This window comes from Myxine glutinosa, chromosome 2, assembly GCF_964187855.1.
Source record: "Myxine glutinosa chromosome 2, kmMyxGlut1.1, whole genome shotgun sequence".
Taxonomy (NCBI): domain Eukaryota; kingdom Metazoa; phylum Chordata; class Myxini; order Myxiniformes; family Myxinidae; genus Myxine; species Myxine glutinosa.
Window position 1 is genome coordinate 255,333,644 of NC_136262.1, and position 21,422 is coordinate 255,355,065.

Genomic DNA, 21,422 nt, shown 5'->3' on the forward strand with positions numbered 1-21,422 from the left:
GCACATGTGCTCGGGTCGGGAAAGAAAGGCGTGCCCGCCCATCGTCATCAAGGGCGGAGCCAGAGTGTCGCGCGACCAACCAGGGCCGAGGTGAGCACACCGATGGGCGTGTCCTGAAGGCCGGCGGCTTGATCGCCAGAGGCGCTATAAAAGCGCGCGCGCAAGAAGTGTGGTGGTTGCGTTGGTTGCGTTGGGTTGTCGATGGTGAGGAGTGGTCGGACCAAGAAAGAGAAAGAGTTGTTGGGCCAAGAGAACATAGAGAACATCCAAGGAGAGGACATCCCAGAAAGCACAAAGCCTGTTGTAGTCCTGGCAAAGCACGCGACGTCCACAGCAGCAGCAGCAGCGGCGGCCACAGCAGCAACAACACTCAACAGCCGCTTGGGGCCTGGACGGCGGTTTTGAGCAGGGCCGCGAAGGAACGGCGGCTGCTAAACGCGCCGATCGTGCTGCAGGACCCCTCGGACTTTCCTCTCCCTCCAGCCATCCACCTCCCGCCAGTCCTATCATCATTCCCCGCGTGAGTTTGTTCTGTTTGTTCTGTACTGGGTATTAATTAAGCCTGTTTAGATAAGCCAGCGATTTTCACTGTGTCTCTAATATCTTCTGTATATTATTTTCTTATCTTTCCTTCTTCCTTGGTTATTTTGAGCCTGTATATAGTCGGAATAAATTTAGTAGTATTTGCCAACCTTTTCGTCTTCTTCTTCTTCTTCACATCCGTGTCGCTTTTGTCCTTTCCATATTGAATATCTGTGGCGCGATCCGGCCAACGTTCGGGGATCGAGTTAATCGGGGTAACTGTTAGGCCGCGGTGCCATCTGCTCGGCAAACCAACATCCTTATCCGCGGGCCGTAACAATATATATATATATATGTATATATATATATATATATATATGTTGTTATGGATTCCAGACGACGGCGCTCCCCTTACCGAGGGGGGTTAACCCCTTGTCCTGTATACTGGCCGTCGCCGATCCTGGGGGTATGACATCACGCCCGGTCAGCGCTGGATAGGGTATTAGGCCTATCCGTCCTATGATATAAGTACCAGCGCCTCCCGTTACGCAAGGAGATACTCCCGCCCGTGCCACAGTGTAATTGATTGATTGCGCCAAGCGAGCGAACTGCGATGCGGGCCGTTAACAATGACTAACCCGATTGCGGAGCTTTGGCCGAAATCGTACCATAGGAACTCAATTGGGAAATCACTAAAGCGATCGGACAAGGAAGTGGAAACCAAAGTTAAGAAATAACAGGATTTATTATTATTTACACCAAAAACCCAAAGAAGAAGAAGAAACGAAGTAATTTACAGGGAAATGGAAGGAGCAGAAGGACACAGAGCAATTCTTAAAAACAAGCTTAACTTATACCCACAGGACAGAACAAACAGACTCACACGAATAGGGAATTGCAGGTAGGATTGGCTGGAGGGAGAGAAGGTTCAGGTGGGACAACGGGGCTGGAAGGTTTTTGCAGGTCATGGCAAGCAGGTCCGCTCCGGGCTGGAAGCAAGGAGCCGGCAGCTCCACGTATTCGGCTCTACACCGGCAGCTTCCTCAGGCGTACTCTGCCTCATGTGCATCCTCTGACTCATGCGTTCTCCATTGTGCTCCCTCGTTCATCTGCCTCCTTACGCACCTGTGGTCCCTCACTCATCTGCTCCCTTACGCATCTCTGGAAGCAGTCCCTCATCCACCCTTTTATGGCCCTCCCCGAGATCAAGCCGCGGGCTACAAGGGCACGCCTACCGGGTCGCTCACCACAGTGCCGATTGGTTGGTACGGGCTCTTCCCGGCTCCGCCCATGATGACGAGGGGTGGGCAACGCCCTTCTTCTCCGAGTTGGAGCACATGGGCAATGATGGCGAATGCAGTTGGTAATGTAGGCGAATGCAGTTGGTAATGTAGGCTAATGCAGTTGGTAATGTAGGCTTTGGGACGATTGAACAGGGGATCTATCTTATTTCATTTGGTGCAGCGCAAGGTCAACTAGTGGAGACACAGCCTTAACTGATACACATAATAAAGAAATAACTATAGAGAGGTTCTATGTTTTTCTACATGTGTGCGATGGACTAACTAAAGGACGACCTTTGACCTTTACACAAATGGAGGTATTTACAAAGAATCATTACATTATTTACAAGGGGGTATATTTACAATCAATTACACAAAGTGCACGGTTTCCCAAATCCGTTACAATATATATACACACACATATATATACACACACACACACATACAACACACACACATACAACACACACACACATACAGTCACATGAAAAAGTAAGTACACCCCATGTAAGGTTTTGACTTTTTCAACATATTTCAACATTCAGCTATTTGATCTTCATTTCAACAATATTGATAGATAAAGGTGATATAATATAACAAATATGATGAAACATTTACATTTTGTAGTCCATTGTGTAATTTAAATAAACATAAATGCAAATTTTGCATGTGGAAAAAGTAAGTACACCCCTACATTTATCACTACTTCAAATACCTAAAATTAGAATCAGGTGCACCAGCTCAGGTAAAAATGATTAGAACATCGTTAGAGAGGATCTTGGAAGAACCTGTCTTATTTAAACCTCAGACATTTAGTTTGGTTTGCTCTTTGTTGTTGAAGCGTGCGGCGTCACCATGCCTCGATCAAAAGAGCTCTGAGGCCTTCAGAAAGAAGGTTATAGATGCCGACGAGTCTGGGAAGGGATTTAAAAAGATCTACAAACAATTTGAAATCAATCATTCGACTGTCCGGAAGATCATCTACAAGTGAAGAAGATTCCAAACAATTGCCAACTTGTTCAGGCCAGGCCGCTCCAGCAAGTTCAACCCGAGAGCAGACCGCAAGATGCTGAAAGAAGACTCGAAGAACCCCAGAATGTCATCACGGGACCTACAGGTAGCTCTTGCCACTGTTGATGTCAAAGTGCACGAGTCTACCATTAGAAAGAGGCTGCACAAATTTGATCTACATGGGAGGTGTGCCAGGAGGAAAACCTTTGCTGTCCAGAAAGAACATCAGGGCAAGACTAAAGTTTGCCAATGAACACCTAGGCAAAGACCAGCACTTCTGGAACAATGTGCTCTGGACAGATGAGTCAAAGGTAGAGCTATTTGGCCACAGTACCAGAAGACATGTTTGGCGAAAACCAAAGACAGCATTTGACCACAAGAACCTGATACCAACTGTAAAGCATGGTGATGGAAATATTATGGTTTGGGGCAGCTTTGCTGCATCAGGGCCTGGGCAGCTCACCATCATAGAATCCACTATGAATTCTTCATTGCACCAGAGGGTGCTTGAAGATAATGTGAGGCCATCTGTCGGAAAGTTGAAGCTCAACCGAAGGTGGAACTTGCAACATGACAATGACCCTAAACATACCAGTAAATCCACCAAAGAATGGCTGAAAAGAAAGAAATGGAGGGTTCTGGAATGGCCAAGTCAGAGCCCGGATCTAAATCCCATCGAGATGTTGTGGGGGGATTTGAAACGAGCTGTGCATGCAAGAAACCCCTCAAACATCACACAGCTCAAATAATTCTGCATGGAGGAGTGGGCAAAAATTTCTCCCAGTCGATGTCAGAGACTGGTAGACAGTTATAAGAATCGCCTACTTGAGGTTGTTTCTGCCAAAGGGGGCAATACCACCTATAAGAGCCAAGGGTGTACTTACACATATATGCAATACACACACATATATGCACACACTCACACACACACACACACACACACACACACACACACACACACACACACACACACACATATATATATATGCACACACACACACACACACACACACACACACACACACACATACACACACACATATATACACACACACACACACACACACACACACACACATATACACACACACACAACAACAAACGCACTTTCATGTTAATGCTGTGAGTGTGACGTAACGCGGCCTTGTTTTTCAAAATCGATTAAAACAACTCACTTGGCGGCGAAATCAAAGGCACAAACTTTGCGAAATATTCATTATACCAGGTTTGGAATGCTGATGGGCAGGGTTTTCCTGGAATAATTTGATTACGCCGCCATAATAACATTACGTCACGTAATTAGATCAGAATGGCAAGAAATGCCAAAGAAAAGCAAAATGCGCTTTACATACAAACCGCCATGATCCTTGAAGGTTTGGAGAGAGAGGGAGTTCAACATGGATCATCCCAATTGCAATGGGGAAAAGGTGTGTGTGTGTGTGTGTGTGTGTGTGTGTGTGTGTGTGTGTGTGTGTGTGTGTGTGTGTTATGTGTGTGTATAATATATAGGTGTATGTGAGTGAGTGTGTGCACGTGCGTGCATATATATATATGTGTATATATATATATATGTATATATATATGTGTGTGTGTGTGTATGTGTGTATGTAGGAATGTGAGTGTGTGTTTGTGTTTCATTTATTCGTTTTTTGAAAGCGACTTTATTTGAATTGTTTTCTTGTTTGGCATTCTGTAGCTTGCATGGAACCGGTGGGATTCAATTGTGCATCCACTCCAATGTGCATGCATTTAAGTCATATGACGTACCATACTACTACTACTACTACTATTTCTACTACTACTACTACTACTACTACTACTACTACTACTACTACTACTACTACTACTACTACTACTACTACTACTACTACTACCACGCCACGCCATTTTGCTGCTCCTCGAGCCGTGCTATTTTCGACATTTCCTTCTCATCCTCTTCCGTTTTCGTTTGTATTTTTGGTTTATTTGGGTTATTTGAACCGAGTTGGTTCATTTTGTTACTTTACTTTGACGTCCCGTTTGAGTTATTAGCCCTTTGTGTTCGGGCCTAGCCGCGGCGTGCGGCCGCACCCGTGTGGGACTAGATTTGCCGCGCCCGATTTGTGGCGTATCACAAACTGTTTGAATTCCTTGTTTTTGCTTAATGACCCTTGACTTTCTGTGCTAAAGTTGCATAGTTTTGGCGATTAAGCCGATAAGTTATTTGCTCAACGCGCGTTTGATTATCCTTTTGAGTTAATCTTTAGCATACCGGTCCGGTCGTGCTGAAATAAGCAGAACCTCGCGAACGAGCTCATTGATATATATTTTTTCCATTTTCATTTGACGGGAAATATACCGTTAATAGTAATCATGCCTCTGGATGGTACATGGGCAAGGATGGCCGCTACTACCTCTGGTGCAGGTGGGAACCGCCCTGCCCACCCGTTTAAGGCGTTAACAAGGAAGCACGGGGTGAAATGCGAGTTGGGACAAATCACCCAAATCGAGGCCTATGTGAACGCACTCGCTAGTGTGGTTGATCCAGCAACGATAGTTGCAGCCTCGAAAATGTATGGACAAGCTGTGTTCTTTCTTAACTCAGAGGCTGCAGCAAACAAGGCCATTGAGAAAGGGATTAGTGTGGGAGGACTCTTTGTACAAGTCGAGCCGCTCTCAAGTCTTGGTACAAGGATAATTATATCTAATATACCTCCTTACGTGCCTGACAATGTCGTGGTGCCTTTCCTGGAACGACTGGGAGTGTTGAGATCACCCATCAAGCCTGTGTCTTTGGGCTGTCATGAACCCTCCCTACAACATGTCTGGTCTTTTAAAAGACAAGTCTCCATTGAATTGGGAAAGGATGCTGAATGTGAGTGGTCGTTTGTTATTCCTTTTGATGGAAAGAATTACAGGGTGTTCTATATGACAAACGAACCCCGTTGTTTTGTATGCAAAGCGGAGGATCACAGGAGAGCAGACTGCCCCACTATCATTAAAGAGGTTGCAGCTCCTCAACGTCCAGATCAGCCTCGAGAGGATCCCAGCGTCACTGAAGGTAACCTAAGAGAGGCGGCTGCTCCTTTGTGCTTGAGGGCAGTGGACCCTGAAGAAAGTTCTATACCAGCTTCTCATCCCAACTCTTCCGCTGCCATAAATCAATGGCAGGCAGTGGGAGCAGGGAAGGCAAAGAGAGCACAGAAGAGGAAATCAGAACCCGCAGAGGAGGGGACCACGGAACACCCTGGTACAATTGAGGATGACACGGGAAGTAATGTGTCAAAGGGATTTGTAAAGCCTAGTATTCTGCAGGAGAAAAGAGTGGTAACCCAATCTGAAGAAATGGAAGAAGAAGAAGAAGAGGAAACTATTCATTCATCACTTCCGTTTCCGGTCTTGCTGGCGAGGGTTCGTTTTTTCGCAGCTCCACACGCTCTCCATCGAAATCGAAGTTAAGTAATTGTTCCCATTTTGTATTTTCGTTAAAACTGTATTTATTTTATGGTGTATGTACGTATATTGTCCCGACAAAGATTTTCGGTGCAAATCTTTCATACCTGTATTGAAAATCGTGTTAATTCGTGTCGTCTTGAGGCCTTGTACAGTGTACACTGTACAACCTTGAGGCTTTGTTTTTCTCTCAGCGGTCTGTCGTTTGTGATCCAATAACTTTCGTTCTCTGTTTTCGCAGTCTTTCCACCCCAAAGCCTACTTCCTTATGTAAATCTCAACTCAAAAAAACAAAAAAAAAAGACATTACCTTCTCTGTGCTCATTCGTTTATTCATTCTTATTCGTTCGTTCGTTCTTCGACCACGTGTTTCTCCCCCATTTCCCCAGATAGATTGTCAAATTTCAACTCGTTATTTTATCGTCCATGCGATATTGTTTGATTATAGTTAGTTTTGGTTTGAATTTCCTGTAACTCGTAATTAATTAATCGTGTTCTGCTCCTCGTGTGTGGCCTCGTCGTTGTACCCCCGTCAGTGTTTTGTTAACTTAAGCGTGTTTTGCTTGGCTCTTGGTTTTTTCCCTTCTACCCCGAACATAATACTCTGTCTAACGTTCTAAATCCCCACCCCCCCCCCCCAAAAAAAAACAAAAAAAACAAAAACATTTATTTTATTTTCTCCACGTGTACTGTTGTCTCATCCTGTATTTTCTGTTCAGGTGTGCTGTTCGCCCCGCCCCCATTATCTCCTTGCCATCCACCGTTTGCCCTGTTCACGTGACTCGTGGTGGTCCCTCTCGGCTCTCCCCCCGTTGGTATTTTTGTGCATATAAGATTGTTCACAGTTCTGTTTAAATATTATTTAAATATAATAATAATAATAATAATTCATTTATTTTGTATAGCGCTTTTCCAGAAGCCCAAAGGCGCTTTGACAGAGTGGAAAACATAATGCATAACAATACATGAAAACAACAATTGCAAAAAGACAAGAATCAAGAAAACAAACAGCAGCGATATACGGCATATATATAAGACAAGAATCAAAAAGACAAGACAAGAATCAATAGGGAAATATTTAAAGCAAAAGGAGGGAGAAGGAGAAGAGATAGTCAGGGGTTAAATGCTGTGGGTTGAATGTTGAATGCAGCATTGAACAGGTGGGTCTTTAGTGATGTTTTGAATGTGGTGAGTGAGGAGGAGTCTCTGATGGTGTGAGGTAGTGAGTTCCAGAGGGTGGGAGCAGCGATGGAGAAGGCCCTGTCCCCCCAGGATCTGAATTTGGTCCGGATGGAGGGGGTCAGGAGGTTGGTACCAGCAGAGCGGAGGTTGCGGGTGGGAGTGTGTCTGGAGAGGAGGTCAGCCAGGTAGGATGGGGCCAGGTTATGGAGGGCTTTGTATGTCAAGAGGAGGATTTTGTACTGGATTCTCTGGGGGATGGGGAGCCAGTGAAGCTTGTAAAGGACGGGGGTGATGTGGTCACGGGTCCGGGAATGAGTGAGTAGACGGGCAGCGGAGTTCTGAATGTATTGGAGTTTATTGGTGATTTTTGAGGGTGAACCATAGAGGAGGCTATTGCAGTAGTCCAGACGGGAGGTGATGAAGGCGTGGATGAGGGTTTCTGCAGCCGTGGAGGAGAGGGATGAGCGGAGACGGGCAATGTTTTTCAGGTGAAAGAAGGCTGACTTTGTGATCTGTTTAGTGTATTTGTCGAAGGAAAGGGTTTGGTCAAAGATGACGCCAAGATTCCGGATGTGAGGGGAGGTGGATACTGGGATACCGTCGATGTTGAGGGCAAAGTTATGGGTGGATTTTGTGAGCGTTTTTGGGCCAATGATGATTATTTCAGATTTATCACAGTTAAGCTTGAGGAAGTTGATTTGAAGCCAGGATTTTATTTCAGTGATGCAGTTTGTCAGGATAGAGTGGGTGTCGGTGGAGACGGACTTGGTGGAGATGAAAAGCTGGATGTCATCGGCGAAGCAGTGGAATTGGAGACCATGACGGCGGATTAAGTGACCGAGCGGGGACAGGTAAAGGATGAAGAGGAGGGGGCCAAGAACTGAACCTTGGGGGACACCTTGGGGGAGGGGAGCAGTGGGGGATTTGCAGTTATTGATGGAGATGAACTGGCATCTGTCAGAGAGATATGATTTAATCCAAGAGAGGGCAGTGCCGGTGACGTTAAAGGTGGATTCAAGTCGGGTGAGGAGGATAGTGTGATTGATGGTGTCAAAGGCAGCGCTGAGGTCGAGGAGGACGAGAATGTTGAGGTTGCCAGCGTCAGAGGAGAGGAGAAGGTCGTTGGTGATTTTGAGGAGAGCAGTTTCAGTACTGTGGTTGGAGCGGAATCCGGATTGGAATGTTTCATACAAGTTATTGGCAGAGAGATGATGTTTGAGTTGAGTGGCTACAGCGCGTTCCAAAACTTTTGACAGAAAGGGTAGGTTGGAGATGGGTCTGAAGTTGTTTAGGGTGTCAGGGTTTAGACCAGGTTTTTTTAGAATGGGGGTAACAGCAGCAATTTTGAGGGAAGGTGGGACGATGCCTGTAGACAGGGAGGAGTTTATTGTTGCAATGATAAGTGGAGAGAGAGCAGGGAGGGAGGCTTTGACAAAGCTGGAGGGGATGGGGTCAAGAGTGCAGGTGGCAGTTTTCATTCCTATGAGGAGTTCAGAGAGGTCAGTAGGAGAGATTGGGGAGAACCGAGACAGGGGATGGCAGGACAAGGGGGGGCAGGTGGTTGGAGGGGGAGCGGGTGCGGCGGTGGTCAAGCTGTTGTAGATGTTGTCAATTTTGCGTTGGAAGAAAGAGAGGAAGGAGATGCAGTTGTCTACTGTGAATGACTGGGTGGTGGTGTTCAGGGGGCGGAGGAGTTTGTTTATTGTCGAGAAGAGTGCTTTTGGGTTTCCGGAGCCAGAGTGGATAATTTGAGAGTAGTAGGCAGAGCGGGCGCGGGAGAGGGCATCTTTGTAGTGTTGTATGTGGTCCTTGTAGGCTTGGGAGTGAACTGTGAGACCCGTTTTATTGCGGAGTCTTTCAAGTTGGCGAGCACGAGTTTTCATCAGGTGGAGTTCAGGGGTAAACCAGGGAGCAGAATGGGTGAAAGAAACTGTTTTGGTTTTTACAGGCGCAAGCTGGTCAAGGCAGGAGGAGAGAGTGTGGTTGTAGTAGTCAGTGAGGTCGGAAGGGGTGTGGAGGTCAATGAAGGGAGAAGTGGACATTTTTTCAGAGAGGGTGGATGAGAATGAGGTAGGTGAAAGAGCGTTTAGCTTACGGAAGTTGATTGTGCGATAATGCCTTGGTGTTGGGGCGGGGATGTTGATGGTCAGAGTGATGGCTAAGTGGTCAGAGAGGGTGAGGTCAGAGCCATAGAGATGGTGCAAATTTAATCCAGTGGAGCAGACAAGGTCCAAAATGTGACCACGGATATGGGTAGGAAAGTCGACATGTTGAGTGAGGTTAAAGCAGGTGAGTAAATCAGTGAAGTCAGTGGTTATTGTGGAGTCAGTGGAGTCCATGTGGATATTGAAATCACCAAGGAGGAGGATTGAGGGGGAGAGGGAACATAGCTGGGTCAGAAAGTAGGAGAAGTCAGATAGGAATGATGGGTGTGGTTTGGGAGGGCGGTAGACGACAGCCATGACTGACTGCGTGTGACCAGAGAGTTTTAAAGCCAGGTGTTCAAATGATGGAGCAGATGAGATGGAGATGAGGTTGGTCTTGATGTCTTGACGGTGGATAACGGCAATTCCACCACCTCGGCCCTCCGAGCATGGTTTATTGACGTAGGAATATCCATTGGGTGTGGTGAGGTTGAGTGTGTAGTAGTCCAGAGGTTGTTGCCAGGTTTCGGTGAGACAGAGAAAGTCCAGTTTGTTATCCAGGATGTATTCGTTCAGGATGAGGCATTTATTGTTGAGGGACCGGGTGTTGAACAGGGTGAGCTTGATGTTGTTTTGAACAGCAGGGATGAATTCAGGTGATTTAGCCAGGGTTCGTAGGCAAGAGGTGCGATCGTGTGGGTTGCTGTGACCAGGTGCGCTGGGACGAAGAGTGAGAGTGCGCTGAGCCGACCAGAGGACGGGGATGGAGTGACCTGATTGCAAATAAACAAACTTGCGACCGGAGCCACGGTGAATGTACCTGGGTCGTCGGAGGAGTCCATTTGATTTGATGGCAGAGATGCATGATGGGGTGGAGCGGGTATTGAGCAGAAGAAGCCTTACGGCGGAGTACTTCAGAGCCATGCCAGGCAGGAGCGAAGGGACGAGTACGAGGCCAAGGTCGAGGAGGCAAAGCGGCAAACGCAGCGGCAAACGCAGCGGCAAACGACTGCAGCCGCTAATCAAGACCACAGCGGCAAACAAGGCCACAAGGCCACCGGCAAACAAGGCCACGGCCACAAACAACGGGAGCGGGCCTTTCGATTCCGTATTCCGTACCATCAAAAGCAGATTCCGTTATCCAGCCGGAGAACACGCGGCACGTGCGGGTGTGAAAAGGCAGGACAGGTGTGAGATGTCAGGTCAGAAAAGTAGAAGCAGACCCTGTACATCCATCCAGTCGGAGAAGCGGCGAATATGCAACGCCAGCGTCCTCTCGCAACCGAACCCGGAATATGTTTAACCTTTCCCCTTCTGTGTTTTATTCAGTGGTATATTACAACACGCTGTTTTTCTTCCTATTTAAAAGGCTTTTCTCAATTTCCTCTCCAACTCATTCCACTTCAAAAAAAAGAAATTCAATATCTTATACGTCTCCCTCACTACATGGTCTAAACTCACATTCATTCCATCCCTCCTCCATCGTTCTGAATCGGATTGCTAACTTGAAAATCACAACAAACCCAATTTGTTATCAATGTTCGTCTTTCATTAATCATCCACTTTCTAAACTCCCCTCATGCCCCTCCCATCCAAATCCCCCCCCTTGCACCTACACTCTTAAACTCCCCCCTTGCCCCTCCACTCCTGAACTCCCCCCTTGCCCTTCCCCTCCTAAACTCCCCCTTTGCCCCTCCCCTCCTAATCCCCCCCTTGCCCCTCCACTCCTGATCTCCCCCCTTGCCCTTCCCCTCTTAAACTCCCCCCTTGCCCCTCCCCTCCAAATCCCCCCCCCTTGCCCCTACACTCCTAAACTCCCCCCTTGCCCCTCCACTTCTAACCTTCCCCCTTGCCCCTTCCCTCCAAAACTCCCCCCTTGCCCCTCCCCTCCTAAACTCCCCCCTCACTCCTCCCCTTCAAAACTCCCCCCCAATCCCTCCCATTCAATTCTCCCCCCATACCATTCCTCTCCAATTCTCCCTCCTCCCCCCTCCTCCTCCAAGCTGCCTCCTCCCCACTTCGTCTCCCTTCTATCTCATACCTCCACCCCCCCAAACCTTCTACTTTCCTCTGCCCCCCCTCAAACAACCCCTCACTGTGCCTCATCCCTTCACCATCAAACCTTTCATCCTCCTCATCCTTCCCTTTCTTGGAACTCTTCTGCAACATCTGACACACTATCAACTGCTCTCCCTACCTCCCCCTCTCATCCTTCATCTTACCCTACTCCTCCCCTCCCCTGTCCTGTACCCGATGCTCCCCCTCTCTCTTCATTAACGGTATGGACCTCAAACATCCGGGGCCTTCGCTCAAACCTGACTGATCTCTCCATACAGGTTGCTTCTGACAATCCAGACTTGATCTGCTTAACAGAGACTTTCCTCCTTCAAGATGTCTCTGATTCCTTAATATCTCTTCCTGGTTACTCCCTCCTCCGGTATGATAGACCTGAGCCTCGGCCTGGTGGTGGGGTGGCTATCTTTGTCAAAAACTCTCTTCCTCACTCTCCTTGCACTGCCCTCTTTCCTCCTCACCCGCAGGAGTACCTCTGGTTACGGCTTCCTCTCCGCTCCCACCTTTTGTTCATATGTGTTCTGTACCGTCCCCCAAACAGTGATGACTCCATCTACATTTCACTGTCTGACAACATGGACCAACTTCTATCCACTCATCCCAACTCTCTCTTCCTCATATGTGGTGACTTCATCTGTCATCATGCCACCTGGTTGGGGTCGGGTTCCTCTCTCACCAGTCATGGCACCTCAGCAAAGGACTTCTGTGACTCACTGGGATTGACACAATCTGTCAATTTCCCGACCCGGATCTCAGCCAATGGAGTATCTTCTCTTCTAGACTTGGTTATGACAAACTTCCCTGCTAATGTCTGCTGCTCTTCTTCTGCTCCAATCAGTTCTTCTGATCATGTGCTTGTCAAAGTGGACATCTCTCTGGCCATTCTCAGAGAGCCTCCTCAGCGTCGACGAGTCTGGCATTTCACTCAGGCCGACTAGGACGGTCTTCAAGCAGCCATCAATCGTCTGGATTGGTCTCCCATCTCCACTGCCTCTGACATCAATTCTTCCTGGGAATTCTTCCAAAGCAAACTGATCTCTCTCATGCACAGATTTATCCCATCTCACCTTCAATTGTCTTACCCTTCCTCCCGTCCATGGTACACTGAATCTTGTGGTGAGGCAGTTGCCCTGAAACAACTTGCCTTTGCCTCTTGGAAGGCTAATCCAACTGAAGGCAATCTCAGTTCCTTCCACCAAGCTCGGAACAAGTGTGTGTCTACCCTCAGGAGTGCCAGGAAGCACTATCTCTCCTCACTCAAGAATGAACTCTCAAACCTGTCTCCTTCCTCCAAATCCTGGTGGCGTCTGGTCAAATCCGTTTCTGGTGTTTGTTCCCCCTCCATCCCCTCCCTTACCTCAAATGGCCACACAGTTGACATCGCACGTGACAAAGCCGAATGCCTCAACTCTGTATTCGCCTCAAAATCCTTAGTCCCAAACCCATCTCTCTCTGTTCCCACCTTTCCCAGTCGAACCCAACTGCTCCTGGACTCTGTGTCCTTCTCTCCTGACAAGGTGGAGGAGTTTTTGTCAAACCTCGACTCTGATTCTGCAACTGGACCAGACGGCATCAGCCCACGGGTCCTAAAACCCTGCTCTGCCGCTCTATCTCACCCTCTCTCTGTTCTTTTCACCCTATCTTTTGCTCAAGGTCATCTGCCAGCATCCTGGAAATCAGCTAACATTACTATACCGCTTTACACAAAAAAGGTGCAAAAACAGATCCTTGCAACTACAGACCAATCAGCCTGCTCCCAATTATCAGCAAAGTCATGGAATCCATCATTGCTTCGGATATGAAATCTTTCCTCTTCTCCAATGGCTTGATCTCTGATCATCAATTTGGTTTCAGACCAGGTCACTCTACTCTGGACATGCTGCTTCTGCTGTCTCAACAATGGATGGAGGTCCTCAATGCCAAACAGGAAATCAGAGCTGTCTCCCTTGACATATCACGGGCCTTTGATACGGTCTGGCACCCAGCTCTGCTCACCAAACTCTCCTCCTATGGTATCCATGGAAATCTCCATGCATGGCTTGCGGACTTCCTCTCTGGTCGTAGTCGACGTGTGGCCCTGAATGGATTTCTCTCATCTCCCCTTCCTGTTCAGGCTGGAGTTCCCCAAGGAAGTGTGCTGGGCCCTGTGCTTTTTCTGGTCTTTATCAATGATCTCTCCGACTCTCTGGAAAATCCTCTCTATCTCTTTGCTGATGACTCCACTCTCTGCCGCTCCATTCCTCTTCCCTCAGATCGGCAGTCTGCAGCCTCCTCACTCTCTGAAGACCTGGACAAAATCACAGACTGGTCAAACAAGTGGAACATGTCTTTCAATCCTGACAAATCTCACTCTCTTACTATGTCTCTCCGAAAAGATCGACTGGACAACCCTCCCATCTACTTTCTCAACAATCCTCTCCAAGAAGTTCTGTCGCTCAAGCTTTTGGGTCTCACTATCTGCCATGATCTTTCTTGGGAAAACCACATTTCCAAGCTGGCCTCCAAAGCCAGTCGCCGACTGGGCATCCTCCGTCGTGCGAAGTCCTTCCTCGGCACACCTGAGCTCCTCACCACATACAAGGCTTTCATCCGCAGCTCAATGGAATACTGTTCTCCCCTATGGGCTGGTGCTCCTGCCTCACACCTGGCTCGGCTTCACGCTGTTGAATCCAAAGCTTTCAAAATCATTGGAATCTCCCGCGATGAAGCTATCTCTGAGGGCCTTTCACTCACTCACCGCAGGCAGTTAGGTGGTCTTTCTGTCTTCTACCGACTCCTCTCCGGCCTTGCTCCCCCAGCTCTCTCTGTGCTCTGTCCCCCAAATATTCCTACAGGTCGCACAAGATCTGCCAGCAACCCTCTGATGGTTAAACTGCCGAAATCTCGGCTCTCTGCTCACCTTCACTCTTTCATTCCTCTTTTCTCCCGCCTGTGGAACAAACTCCCACACTCCCTTCAATCCCTCTCCTCCCTCCAGGTCTTTAAAACAGCTGTTCACCACCATCTCTTATCTTCCCCCATCCATAACCTTGATCTTTTCTACCCCCACTAATTCACCCCAGATCCACCTTGTTTGAAATTCCAACTTCTTTCCTGGAAATCCTGGCAGTGTCCATATGTTTATACCTCTCCCCCCCCCCCTTCACATGCCTCCCCCCCAAAGCCCTCTCCCTCCCACAGATCTCTCGATGTCTCCATGTCTCTCGGTCCCTGCTCTCAAATGTTGTGTTTGTGTCCTTCCCCCTCTCTCCCCATCTTGTCTACCGCTCCCGATGTTATTTGTTTTATGTGTCTGTTTGTCTTTCTGTGTGATTAATGTTCGCTCTTTCACGAGCCTCGATCTTGTATACAAAAAACAAAACAAAAAAAAAACGACAGGATATGGAGAGTCTTCTCTCTCAGATCCACCCGAAGACAGTTTGAAGAATGAACAGGAAGGGAGACCGTCAGGTAGTAAACCCAGCACGGTAAAGACAAACAACCTAGAGGTATCTGACTTGACAGGGCCAAACGATACTGTGAGGTTGGCTCCTGAGAAAATGCATCCAATAATAACAACTGCAACGAAGCTTCAAAATAAACCAGGGATTGAAACATCTACAAGAGCAGTTCTGAACCGAAGGATTAACTCCGAAGTTTCAAAGGATTCTGAAGTAGCATTCATCGGTGGGACAGACAGAGAGAGGGAACCAGACACACAAGCATCAATAAAGTTGCTGGCACTGACCGACATCTCAGGTGATGTCACTTCACTCACTGTTGGCGCAGAAAGGGGAATAGTTGAGCACATCTCTATTTTACCACCCCAAAGGGTTGGATCTCCTATACAAACTGAGGAGGAGGCATCCATTCCCACAGGTGAAGCAACGTCCGCCGCATCAGAGCCAAAGGAGCGTTCCTCTGCGCCAGAAGATTATGCCAAGTCAGCCTTGAGAGACGACATGGCAGAAGACTTGACACATTGTACAAGTACACCAAAGGAGAAGGATCTTGAACCTCCAGACAGCGATGATGAGGAAAGTATTGGTGATGGGGAAGACTATCAAGGGTCACTGACTGGGTTAGAGACAGACCTACCTGCAGGACGCCATTCCTGCATTCCCAGCCAGGAGATACTCGAGTTCCTGGAACAAAGCTTGCATAGCAGGAAGAAAGTGGAAAATGCGCTGAAACGGTGGAAAGATTATGACTTGCTAGTGCATTCCTTGTATGCACTAAGGAGAGAGGGACATAAAACAAGGACTTCAGGCTCGGCCGAACAAGCCCGAGTCAGGAAGTTTCTAGCAAAGTTGTTGAGTTACGGGCCTGAATATAAATTCGTTTAGGAGGATGAATTTCACAGAAACAAAACTCTCAATACAATAATGACATCAAACTTACGAATAGGATCATTGAATGTCAATGGCTGTAAGGATGCATTCCGTGTGCACCAGGTATTGTCATTCTGTGTGAAGGAAAAACTTGAAGTAACCTTTTTGCAGGAAACCCACACGACCCCAGAGGCTGCATCCCGATGGGAAAACCAATGGGAAGGCTTGGCCTTTTTCAGTCACCTAACGGGCACATCTTGTGGAGTGGCTACCCTATTTTCACCAAAGAGGAAACCTGAAATACTTGTCGTAAAGGAAGCCAGTGTGGGGCGGTTGCTACATATAAAAGCAAAGTTTGAAGAATTTGTTGTCAATTTCGTCAACATTTATGCACCTTGTGTAGGAGTTGCAAGGGGGATTTTCTTCAACCGGTTGCAGAGATTCATGCTCACCTTGCCTGGTGAAGAGTGTGTAATTCTTGGAGGAGACTTTAATTGCACTCTAAACCCCTCCCTTGATCGAATAGGTCAGGAGCCGCATAATCCCTCTGTAAGAATATTACAACAAACCATAACACTGTTAAACTTGAGGGATACTTGGCACATACAACACCCCACAGACAGAACATTCACGTATACGAGTATCAGAGGTGGTCATATATCACAATCCCGGCTCGATAGAATTTACGTGTCTCACCGTTGGTGTAAGATTGTCAGTGACTCCGGCATAAAAGTTGCCCATTTCACAGATCACAACTTGGCCTGGATTAAGTTTTCCCTGGCGGAAACAAGGCGAGGCCCTGGCTTGTGGCACCTGAACAATGCTTTAAGTCAGGATGAAGCCTTTTTGTCAATCTTTTTGAATTTTTGGCAAGCCTGGAGGAATAAAAAAGGAGATTTTTGCTCACTTGGATTCTGGTGGGATGTAGGCAAGGTACGATTGAAATTGCTGTGTCAGGAATACTCGTATGGATCGAGCAAAACACTTGGGTTACGGATCAAAAGACTGGAAGAGGAACTGCTGCACCTTGAGAAGCACCTGGCCACACTTACCCCTACTGAACTGCAGGCATACCAAGAAAAAAAGAGCACCCTTAAAGCATGTAGTCGTGTGAAGGCACGAGGGGCGTTTGTGCGCTCTCGTTTGCAGTTTATTTCTGAGGATGAATATGTCCTGAATTATCTCAAAGGGGTGGAAAAACGCAAAGGTCAATTCAGGACTATAGCGAGTGTTCTCGCAGAAGATGGTCTCTTGCTCAATGGCTCTGAGGGTGTTCAAAAACGAATTAGAGCCTTTTACGCTCAGCTGTATTCAGGTAAGAGCACAGATGCAGGTGCAGGTGGCACTTTGTGGAGTAGTCTTCCTGAAGCCTCTGTAGAAGACCGGGAGCAGCTGGAGACTCCATTATCTCTGGAAGAATTGAAAACCGCCCTGCACAGCCTATCAAGAGATAAATCCCCTGGCATGGATGGCTTATCATGTGAATTCTATACAAAAGTATGGGACTTGGTTGGACCTGATTACCTAAGCGTAGCTCAGGAAGCATGTGATACAGGTATAATGCCCCTTTCTTGGCATCGAGCGATGCTGGTCTTGATTCCCAAGGAGGGGGACTTGAGAGACTTGAAGAATTACCGCCCTGTGTCTCTGCTGTGTGTGGATTATAAGGTCATGGCTAAAATGTTGTCGCTCCGTCTCGGACCAGTCCTGACAAAATTAGTCAACCCGGACCAATCTTATGCCATTCCAGGCAGGACAATACATGACAACATATCCCTTGTCAGAGACCTGATACAGTATGCGGACATGACTCGGACTCAAGTCGGATTTCTTTCCTTGGATCAGGAGAAAGCCTTTGACCAGATGAACCATGAGTATCTGTTTGAAACCTTGCTAACATTTGGGTTGGGGAGGAGATTTGTAGGCATGATTCAGACGTTGTACATGTCGGCAGAATGCCTAGTCAAAGTCAACGGTTTCTTGCTCGCGCCCTTTCCATTTGAGAGAGGAATAAGACAAGGATGCCCCCTGTCCGGCCAATTATATTCCCTATGTATCGAACCCTTCCTTTGTTTGATGAGAAGAAGGCTAACTGGCATTGTGGTGCCACACAACAGGGTCAACCTCAAACTTTCTGCATATGCAGATGATGTTCTCGTGTTTGCCAGTAATGCAAGGGATATGCAAATAGTTTATGATTGTCAGCAGGTCTATTCAGCAGCATCGTCTGCTACAATCAATTGGAGGAAAAGCTCGGGGCTTCTAATTGGACAAATGCAGGTAAAGGAGTTACCCAACACTTTTTCAGAAATTGACCTGGAGTCGCAATGAGCTCAAATATTTGGGGGTGCACTTATCCACTTCCCATGGGTCCTCACCACTCATTAACTGGAACACTTTAGGGGACAAGATCGAAGCAAAGTTGAGAGACTGGAGTGGACTACTAAAAGTCCTGTCTCTGAGGGGAAAAACACTCCTTATTAAACAGGTTATAATTCCGAAGTTAGTATTCAGGCTCTCTTGCATAAGCACTCCAGAGGCGTTTCTGGTTAAGATGCAGAGGAAGCTACTGGACTACTTTTGGAATGGTAAACACTGGGTTTCCCTGGGCATTCTGAGCTTGCCTTTTTCAGAAGGTGGACAGTCTTTTCCCTGCCTTCGAAGCCACTACCACGCATCCAGGCTGAAGACCATACAACGTTACCTACATGTGAACCCTGCACCGCAATGGTGCTCACTGGCATCATACTTCTTCAGCAAAGTGCTCAATCTTGGGTACAAAAGGAATCTTTTCATCATTACATCTCGGAGCCTGTCTAGTGCTACATTGCCTCTTTTTTTTATCAAGAAATGCTGAAGGCTTGGAATGTAGTCGACGTACAAAGAACAGTTCCTTATCCAGGCAAGGACCTGTTAGAAGAACCGCTCATTCTCAACCCTCTTCTACAGGGCCCAACTCTGGCTTCCTTTTCAGTAAGAAGGAGCCTCTTAGCTGGTAGCATATCCACAGTGGGAGACCTTCTGAATGATGGTAAGAGTACGCTTTTACCCAAGGAACTCGCAGCAAAAATGGGCCTGAGGACAATCAGGATCCCCTCCAGGATACTTGAAGAGGTCAAAAGCTCCTTGCCTCCAGATTGTCTGGAATATCTAGAGAATCCCAAAGAGGGTGATGGATCTGGACAGATGTCCATCGGTAACTCCATGGATTTTAAAATCCGACCACGATGTTGCAAGCTCTCTCAGCCAATACCTGCAAACAATATGAGTAAGACCCCTGGCACAGTGGAAATGTCGTTCTGTGGGCTATCAAGGAAAAATATATACCTGCTAGTGATCCACTCGCTCCATTATATAGCTCTTGCAACCCGACTGGATACTCCCTGGCGTGAGACTCTTCCACTTCCTTCGACTGTTCATCCACGTTGGGATTCACTCTATCTCTACCCAATGCCAAGAATGATGGCAGACTTAAGTTGGAGGTTGCTACATGGTGCACTGAGCTCTGGATCTATGATGCGGCACTTCACTAACTTCTCAGAGGATTGCTGCTTTGTGGTGAAAGGGAAACTATATTTCACATATACCTTCAATGCCACCGTCTTGAACCAGTGTTCTTACTGATGAAAAATCTTCTCTTGCGCTTCTGGCTTCACTTCTCTCCAACACTTTTTATCAACGGGCACCCGGTAAAGAAACTAAGCAAGTCACGAGATCTCCTTGTTAACTTTATTTTAGCCTGTGCAAAAATGGCAATATATAAAACCAGGAAGGCAAAAATTGAGAAAGATGTGGTGGAACACAGTTCTGTATGTCTGAAGGGCTTAATACGCTCACGCATTATTTCGGAGTACAAGGCGGCAGAATGTAGTAACACTGTTCAAAAGTTTAAGGAAACCTGGACTATAAATGATGCACTTTGTACGGTCTCCCCACAAGATATTTTGCTCTTATTTGTATAAATGTGTTATTTGGCATTCTTTTTGGTGTTCTTTGGCGGTCTTTTTTTGGTGTTCTTTGGCGTTCTTTTACCCTCCCCTTATCTGTCTTGGTAGTGCTTTCTCTTCAAAATGCTCTACCTTGTCGACTGTAGTTCAAACCATGGACTTGCAGAGATGAGGAATTGAGCGACATTAAACTGGGAACATATGTTTGCCTGAGCTTGCATGAGCTCTGAACGCAAATCTCTGTAACCTTTCCAACAAAAGCACTAATACTACTACCACAGCATGGAAGGAAAAGAGGTGTGAGCACTGATCTAAATGTAACTGGATCACTGGTTTGCTGAAAAATAAAAAGTCACCGGCCGCCATCTTGGTACTCAGCACAACATGAAAAGGCCCGATTTTAAAAAACCCCTCAGTTTATTTAAAAACCTGCTAATCTTTGATTTTGTTTTCCTCGTTGTTTCGTCTGGAACCTTCGGTCGGTAGTGAGTCCCAATATGGCGGCTGTTTGGCCTCATTAGCAAACGCACTCTCATCGGCCGGTAGTTCCTCCATCTAGTATTTAAGAAAGCCCTTTGTCTGTCTGTCTGTCTGGTCTGTGTGTCGCCATTTTTCTCAGAGATGGCTGAACGGATCTTCGTCAAACTTTCAGAGGTTCGTCAGTGACTGTTTGGGAGTGTTTTCGGCACCAAAAAAAGAAAAAGAAAAAAGAAAAAAGGTTCGTCAGTGACTGTTTGGGAGTGTTTTCGGCACCAAAAAAAGAAAAAGAAAAAAGGTTCGTCAGTGACTGTTTGGGAGTGTTTTCGGCACAAAAAAAATATGAAAGCAAAAGGTTCGTCAGTGACTGTTTGGGAGTGTTTTCGGCACCAAAAAAAGAAAAAAGGTTCGTCAGTGACTGGGAGTGTTTTCGGCACAAAAAAAAAAAGAAAGCAAAAGGTTCGTTTTTGGGGATTTAAAAAAAATCGCTCTATGGTGCCGAAGCCTTTTTGATTAATGACATTTATATACAAGTACACATTAGCATAAATAAATACAAAACAATTACCATGCATACATTGCAGTATATCTGAGAATATGAAAGATCTATATGAGATTGATCTGTCTGCTGGGACACAAATACACACACACTCACTCACTGAGAAGAATGAGTCTGTACTCTAACCAGGTATGTGATGCACCGTGTAATCTGGTTGTGATTGGAAACGTGTACGTACTTCTGTACGTCTGTACGATTAATGGCTTGGCGTTAATGCCGTTTTGTCGGATCACCCGCAAATACAAGGTATACTTCCCAGAATTATCTGGGAAGGCAGTAACTTACATACAAGTTTACAACTTATTTCCTCAGCCATGCATTGTCCACAAAACATGTCTAATATCACGTGCTTGTATAACAGCCAATCTTGAACCCCAAAGCACATCAGAAAGGTCACACAGACTGCTTGCCAAGAATTTGTTCATTCCTCCATCTTGATGAATAAAACCACCGTTTAGAGGCCATTTTTCCCCGCAAAGCGG

The 21,422-nt window shown here is 46.8% G+C and overlaps 1 protein-coding gene across 1 annotated transcript in view; it reads left to right on the plus strand.

Annotated features, from left to right (window-relative positions):
* The first annotated feature begins 4,172 nt into the window (after positions 1 to 4,172).
* The window catches only part of CASZ1 (castor zinc finger 1), a 242,081-nt gene continuing 224,831 nt past the window's right edge, over positions 4,173 to 21,422 (plus strand). Inside the window, exon 1 of the mRNA XM_068105889.2 lies at positions 4,173 to 4,243. Within this exon, the coding sequence (XP_067961990.2) occupies positions 4,233 to 4,243 (11 nt within the window). The 5' untranslated portion in view covers positions 4,173 to 4,232. The remainder of the gene's footprint in view (positions 4,244 to 21,422) is intronic.